This window comes from Anneissia japonica, unplaced genomic scaffold, assembly GCF_011630105.1.
Source record: "Anneissia japonica isolate Jap-2015-1 unplaced genomic scaffold, ASM1163010v1 scaffold288053_len460827_cov147, whole genome shotgun sequence".
NCBI lineage: Eukaryota > Metazoa > Echinodermata > Crinoidea > Comatulida > Comatulidae > Anneissia > Anneissia japonica.
The window spans coordinates 327,180-335,241 of NW_022725151.1; the positions used below are offsets into that span (position 1 = coordinate 327,180).

The 8,062-nt window shown below is 35.0% G+C and overlaps 1 protein-coding gene across 1 annotated transcript in view; it reads right to left on the minus strand.

Moving 5' to 3' along the window:
* Positions 1-2,087: 2,087 nt before the first annotated feature.
* LOC117112675 (hyalin-like) overlaps positions 2,088-8,062 on the minus strand; it is a 17,760-nt gene continuing 11,785 nt past the window's right edge. The window contains exons 4-9 of the mRNA XM_033255804.1: positions 7,741-8,007; positions 7,080-7,370; positions 6,238-6,522; positions 5,355-5,852; positions 2,881-3,008; positions 2,088-2,435 (exon numbers count right to left, since the gene is read on the minus strand). Of these exons, the coding sequence (XP_033111695.1) occupies positions 2,367-2,435; positions 2,881-3,008; positions 5,355-5,852; positions 6,238-6,522; positions 7,080-7,370; positions 7,741-8,007 (1,538 nt within the window). The 3' untranslated portion in view covers positions 2,088-2,366. The remainder of the gene's footprint in view (positions 2,436-2,880; positions 3,009-5,354; positions 5,853-6,237; positions 6,523-7,079; positions 7,371-7,740; positions 8,008-8,062) is intronic.

The following is an 8,062-nucleotide window of genomic DNA, read 5'->3' on the forward strand; positions in this document are numbered from 1 at the left end:
CCCCATACATGTTGCATGTTCTGTTAACGTTATTAGGTATTGGTTAAGACTGATTTATATGGACAGTGAAAAATTTATTGGGCAATACTGTCTTTCAATACAGAAAAACACAAAGAAAGAGCCTTGTTGGGCCTGATATGTAAAAATTCTATTATGATCCATTCGTTTTGGAGATATTTGGCATGAACAAAAAGTCAACGATTTTAATGATTTTGTATTTAATCTAAAACAAATGTTAACAGACATTGAGAATCAAAGGTTTTTTGAAGAAATTAGGCAACATTCTAAAATGTAGACAATCACAGACATAAAAAATTTATTGGGCAATACTGTCTTTCAATACAGAAAAACACAAAGAAAGAGCCTTGTTGGGCCTGATATGTAAAAATTCTATTATGATCCATTCGTTTTGGAGATATTTGGCATGAACAAAAAGTCAACGATTTTAATGATTTTGTATTTAATCTAAAACAAATGTTAACAGACATTGAGAATCAAAGGTTTTTTGAAGAAATTAGGCAACATTCTAAATTAAAATTGTATTCACAAATTAAACATGAATTCAGAGCGCAGAGGATTATCTAAAAATGTAGACAATCACAGACATAAACAAATCCTTACGAAATTAAGTTTGGGGATATTAGAATTAAAATTAGAAAGAGGAAGATGGTATAAAGTTAATAGAAATGAAAGATTATGCAAATTATGTTCGTTACAAAAAGTCGAAGATGAATATCATTTTACCTTAGTTTGCCCTTTTTATTCTGATATTAGAACGACATTTCTATTTACCTGTTACACAGACACTCCGTCTGAATTCAAATTTCTTAATTTAATGTCTACTAAAAATATTGATCTAATTTAAAAGTTATCAAAATGCTTATTTTACTCATTTAAACGCAGAAAAGAATATTTAGATGCAATCTAATTTTGTTAATATCATATTTTGTATATTATTTGGGCCAGAGGCCTATGTGATTAATAAATGTTCCTTGAACCTGTTTTCAAGGAAGAAGAAGAAATGAAACCCGGTTTGCCGAACCCAGTTTTGCCGAAGTTTGCCGTTGTTGTCGTACAAACCTAGGCCTACTTGCTTTTGAAAAATGATGAAAGGGCTAAGGAGGAGCCTAATAATAATAAGAAACCTAAAAACTTCCACAGAAGAGTAGCAGTATCACTAACTAGTACGTTTTAAACTTCGGTGTCTCACTCCGGGTTCTGAAAGTTATTAAATTACCGTCAGTAATTACGTTTCTGCATCGAACTAATCTAATAGCAAGAAACTCGTGACAGCATCGCAAGTCTCTTTCGCTGTTATCGATTTACTAACTTTGAGTAGGCCTCCCTGGCAGGCCTAATCGTACAATCTACAGTCAGTGCTGGCTAAATTGCACAGCCATTATGTATCTATTTCCCGGTTTTCTGCATTCTCCGACTTTAAACGTAGGTGTATTCAAATCATCAAACATTTCACTCTGCTTTGCGAATAACTGTTAATGTTCTTAATCTTTTTTATGGCTTGTTCAGGTTCGTTGTATTGGCTGGTAATCAATTAACGATGTTTGCAGTGAGTGGCTTATGGATCTGGATAACGCTTAGGGGTCATTTATGTATTATGTAACACATTTTTTGGCAAATATTGACACCCACCACCCCTCGTAACACTCTGTAACACTTTTCCAAACCCCCCTTTAAATGTTATGTAACTCTAGAACCACCCCCGCCCCCCTTCCGAACATCAACAATTTTAATAAAATCAGATGAACAACATTAAGTGTCAGGATAAATGTCCTCCACTACAAATTTGTCCTACACTACAAATTTGTAGATGTTTTGTTATTTTTTGGTAAGGTAGATGTAACTTCATTGTTTATTGATTTCACAAATTCAGCACAACTGTGTTACATTACATTGTATTACACTGATGTAATATGTTTCAATAAAGTAATATCATACAAGTTTGAATATTTAATATTTCTTCTCTTCCCATGAAAATTTATTGTGTTATGTAACACTTCAAGCAACACCCCCACCCCTATGTTGCACACTGTAACATTTTCCACTATACCCCCACCTCCTCTGCGTTACATAATACTTGAATGACTCCTTAGTTTTATCATTGGAACTTATATTTAAAAAAGCAATACATTTTATTAAGTACTGTATTATTTGCTAGAAAGTTTATATAATTAGGCCTTTCACAAAAAGTTTTTACAATTAATTCTTGTTCTGTGTACGGTACTCTATAAAATTGATGCCCAAGCAGAGTTGCTATACTAGGCCAAATCTTTCCTAATTAAGTTTTTAGAATTGCTGTCTTTAAATTTATCCGTAGTTTTAACGCTTTCTTCAGTTTTGGACACACCCTAATCTTTATCCAGGTTCTGCAAATCATATTCATATACTGGGTTTTCGAAGTCTAATTCGCTAGCATTCTATGGAGAAAGAACATTATTTTACTGTAATAATTAGTGAAATTATTATAACTGTGTTTTACATAACAAAATCGTTATTGAAGTTAATTAGATGAAAATTGTTGTATTTTCTTATAATAAAGAATTTTACACTGCAATTAATTTATTAGTTAAATTATAAATTAAGAGAAATTCTGAAATTGTTTAGAAAGTTTATGTTATCGTCTGCTTTTTCCTCCTTCTCAAACAGTCTGAGGTCTTGTTTTGTGACCGTACTGGTCTGTGTAAACTCTTGAATAATACAGCCAAACTTTCCAACAGAAAGTAACATAAAGAAGAATTGAATTATATTTTGCCTTCAAATCCGTCTTTATAAGCAAGACGAAGACATAAACTTTCTTGAAAATAGTTAAATTAGGTTTTAGTAACTAATCAAAGTAACATCAGTATTTGTATGTATACTTACTGAAGAATGAAAATTATTATCCAATTTATGATGTGTTTTCTTTTTGAAAATGAAGGTAATAACGATAAGGAGCGATAAAACTCCCAATATACACAAACATATTATCGCTATTTTAACACCACCAATGCCTGCAAGAAATTATCTAGCTGTCAGTTAAATAAAATATATGCATCGTAAACTGTGATATGCCCATTGCTAACAAATAATTCAGATTAGAATGATAACACAAAGCTTCTAGTCTACTACGGGTATTTGAAATAGTGCTTACGGCTCGCAGGGCCTCAGCCTACACTGGGTTACCAAATTAATCTATAATGTGATCCTACCTTATGGCCTGCTAAAGGCCCTATCAAATCAAATCAAATATCTTTATTGGCAACCACAGTATACATTGATTGAATTATACAATAAAATAGTAAAAAAATTATAATACATTTAAAAAAGTTTACAGGATCAATCAAAAATTTTATATTTATTTACATAAAAAATGATTTCATTATTTATAAAAATATGCAAATTTACAAAAGCAATTTAATCACGTTCAAAACACAAACAAAACACATTTTACATCACAAAAAAAAAAAAAAAAAAAAAAAAAAAAAACAAAAAAAAAAACCCCAAAAACATAAATCATTATCGCTGAGAAGTATCAAGTACTAATAGTGAAGAAGAGTGAGCCCCGTTAAGAACCATCTACCACATACCCTGTCACATAATAGCGAATAGAGTTAACTTATGCCGAGCGTACTGATTTTTTTCTCCGAAGTCCAGATACGCTCAAATACGCTCAAATTCTTTGAAAAAACAAGCATTCTTGCGTAAAGGCCCTGTCACATATTAGCGAATAGACCTGTATGCCGAGAGTTCTCATTTTTTTTAAAGTCCCGATACGCTCAAATACGCTCATTTTTTTTGGCAAAAAAATAACATTGCGTGAAAGACGAACGCCCAACGAATGAGAAACGAATGCTCATCTTACAACTAGCGTCCATTTAACGAATGACAGCGCGTTCGCCCAACGAATGTTCAGCGTACACAACGAATGCCCAGCGAATGTCACACGTATGCCTAACGTTTACAATGCCTTGTAAACGTTGATGTGGGTCGGTATACGCTGAGTGTTCGTTGGCCATTCGTTACTCATTAGTTAGACAAACGCTATGAATACGTTATGCATTTGCTATGGCAACGTTTCAGATGGGATTGAACGTGTTTGGACGAACAATGGACGAACAGAAAACGTAAACCCAACGTGCACGCAACGTGCGAAACGTTCAAACAACTAATGCTCACAGTATACATAGCGTATGTAGCAGAACGTTGTCATACGTTCAAAATTTTTAACATGTCCAAAAATTAAAATCGACCCCAGCGTACCTCAGCGTACCCCAACGAACAGCTAACAAATACAACGTATGCCAAACGTATTACGAATGTCAACTACGCGAACGTAAACCAATATTTTGATAAACGTCGGCATACGTTGGTTCTATACACTAAAGTGTGACAGGGGCTTTAAAGAAAACACTGTTGAGGTGGAGGATGAGTACAACATAAAAGAGAACACTGTAAATTGCTGTCCGGACAGACTCACCTAAACACCCCCTTTACCTGTCATACCTCGTGACTCCGATGTCTAGTCACGTAGCAATCTGATCTCCTCCTTGAAGTCCATTATGGTGCACCACCTCTCAGACCCATGAGGATTCGCTGATGAGCATCCTCCATTTCAGATCTGAGTAGAAATAATGAAGAAAAGGGGGATACTCGCAGCCGCTGTGACGTCACAGACTTAAAAACGATACGTGAACTTTAGCTATACAGTGCACGCACGTTACTATATCGGTAGACTAGCGTCCAGCACGTTAGATAGACGCCATGTGAAAGTTGATGTAGGTCGGTATACTCTAAGTATTCGTTGGCCATTCGTTATCCCATTCGTTACCCATTTGTTAGACAAACGTTATGTATGCATTCGTTATGGCAATGTATGGATTGAACGTATTTGGACGAACAACGGACGAAGAGAAAACGTAAACCCAACGTACGAAACGTTCAAACAACAAATGCTCACCGTATTCATAGCGTATTTAGCAGGTTGTCATACGTTCAAGATTTTGAACATGTCCAAAATTTAAAATCGACCCCAGCGTAGCTCTGCATACCCCTACGAACAGCTAACGAATACAACGTATTACGAACGTGTCACGAACGAATGTCAACTTACGCGAACGTAAACCAAAATTTTCATAAACGTCGGCATACGTTGGCTCTATTCGCTACAGTGTGACAGGGGCTTAGTAATGCCTTATAACTCTCAGTTTATTATGGATGGAAAATGAAGATTATAGTACTTTGAATCATAGCATCCAGCCTATGTTACCAACAATTGTATGTTAAATACAATGTTACATATTTTAAACACTTGGGACAGCAAATGTTAAAATATATTTACAAAAGTATATAATATTTACCTTTATTAGTACTTTTTATTTTGGATCCAACTGCAAGACGTGACGCCAGGCTATAGGATGTAGTAGGGTTGTATATATTATCGTCTGCTGTCTTGTATGTGTTCTTTGAAATGAATACTTCGCTTGGTACTACAGTTGGAAGTGCTTCATATGATGTATTAACATTTTCATTTTGCAGACTGGAAGCGCTGTCCACCGTAGTAGGAAAGAATTGGCTATTAATAGTTGATGTTAATGATGATGATGCTGATGACGACGACGACGACGATGATGATGATGATGATGATGATGATAATGATGATGATGACGACGTTGAAATCAGTGATGGAAATGAAGATGCCGATTCCAGTGCTGACTTTGTCACGTTTTTATATTTACCAGTGTTATTCTCATCCATGTGGGTTACTGTTGTCAAAGTTGATGAAACAGCCTTAACAGAGGAGTTAATAGTATGTTCATTCACAGTTCCACATTTAAAAGTAACGTTACTGGCATAGTCTGTAAATAAAAAAAATATACCATAAACCAATATGCTATGATCCATTCATTAGACTAAATTGCCACTGGTATATACTTGAATGGGGATGCTAGCAAGAAGTGAAACATGTACACTGTGAAATTCACCTTTTTTATGGCCTCAAACAATGAGGTAACATTACTCATACTGGGTTTGCTTGATTAAACGAAATTGGTTAAACATCACTTATAACAATCTGCCAAAATAAATTTTTGTCCGTACCGTCTATTTATCATTCCAGGGTATTAAAATTTGGGCGGGTTACTGTCTATAAGAATGATAATTATTTCTTCAAAAGCAATCAGCGTTTCTGGTTTCTGTATACAAAAAAAAAAACAAAAAAAAAACAAGGACAGATTGACAAACCTTTAACTGTTATAAAGAATGAGCAATTCCCCACGTTGTTATCTCCATCGATTGCAGTGTACGTTATTTGATAGGCATCATCACTCAGCGGAAATACATCCCCAGGATTATGATTCGAGGTAACAGACACCACAGTGCCGCTGTTGTCGGTAGCGTTTGCTGGTGACCAGTACAAACGAGCAGAAAAGGATTCTTTATCAGTGCACACTGACCAAGAAGATTCCGATGTTCTTACAACAAAGTTGTTCGAGTGTGATGGGCAAATTACAACAGGACTTTCAATGTCTATGTTTAAAGATAATATTTTGATTCCACAACAATATTCAAAAAGGATGTAAATAATTAAAAATAAAGAAATTAATGAATATTATTGAAAATCGTTGGGATATTTTTGATAAAAAAAGATTGTCATATACAATTATTCTGTTCAAAGCACGTTGCGTTCGATATTAATTCAAATGAAGGGGAGAATTGAGATAAAACTACATTTTTGGGACGAAAGGTTTCGTGGAATATCGATAAATAGGCCTACTAATGAAGTAGATTATTGAAGTTGGCATTACAATTTGAAAAACAAATGTTATGCCTAATCATAATCATAAAATTTCGTACAACAGGCTAGCATTGATAGTGGACCTTTCCGCTAAATCCCGTCCTTTGGATATCTAATGTCCCACAATTCAATAGTGTAAAACGTACGAACACAGGTGCGTTTGTGGGACAACACGTGTGTTTGTAAGACGCGTGCGTATTGTTGGCCTTATTCTGATTGGTCAGTTGTTAAGATTGATTGATACTCCGGAAAGGTCCTTGTATAGAAAAGCAAGCTTGTGCTTACATACCAACAACAACAAAATGGATCTGACATTCTTTCGAGTTTCCCGATTCGTCGGTTGCTCTTATTGTTGTCGTGTATGGTGGAAAGTCGTTCATTGGGAACACCTCACCAGGCTCATAAGGGAAACTTGTGATAGTAGGAGAAATTCCACTATTATCTTTAGCTACCAGTGGAGTCCATGTGATGGTGCCATTCGGGCTTCCGTCGTCGGTGGTGGCATAAATAATACTGCCGTAGTTCGTTGAATAGTAGTTAGATGTTGTCTGTGGACACTTAAGATGCGGTGGTTCGTTATCTACAATAAGGGGTTACAATTAAAGTACAATAGGACTCGGTAAATGAATTAAATTTATTTTGCTCAAATATATTTATGCAAAACATAATGTACAGAGGGAAAAGAGCAGCACTAGAAGCACAGCTTGCCTCACAAATTGTTCCTACAGCGAAAAAAAAAAAAACAATAATTAACATTATTACGGAATATCTCTGTAGGCCTTTTCTTGTTGACTAACATTTTTCTTTAATAAAGATGCTTTAAGGTTGAGAAACTGTTGAAATTATGTTTGATGTCGGGAGTTCAATGAATTTGAAAGTTTAATTAAAATCCCTGCGTTAGCCAACCTGATATTTTTTTAAATATTTGTGTAACTTCGAAAAACCTTTACCATTGACAGTTATATTAAAGTAACATTCAGCTTCGTTCGATGAATAATCGTGTACTCTGTATCGCACAGTGTAAACTGCAGATCTTCCGTTGTTGAGTTCAAACCAATCTCCTGGTGAATGCGATTTTTTTACTGGTCTTGTATGTCCATTATCGAATACTTCTGGTTCAACCCAACTGACCTCTGCGTAAGAACTTCCCGGCATTGTATCAACAATTATGTCTTCTGGACATCCGGTAAATCGAGGGTCCTCATAATCTACCAGTGCTTTTTATTCCCAAAAGAAAAATAAACAATTAACATAAAGTGCGTTTAATATTTT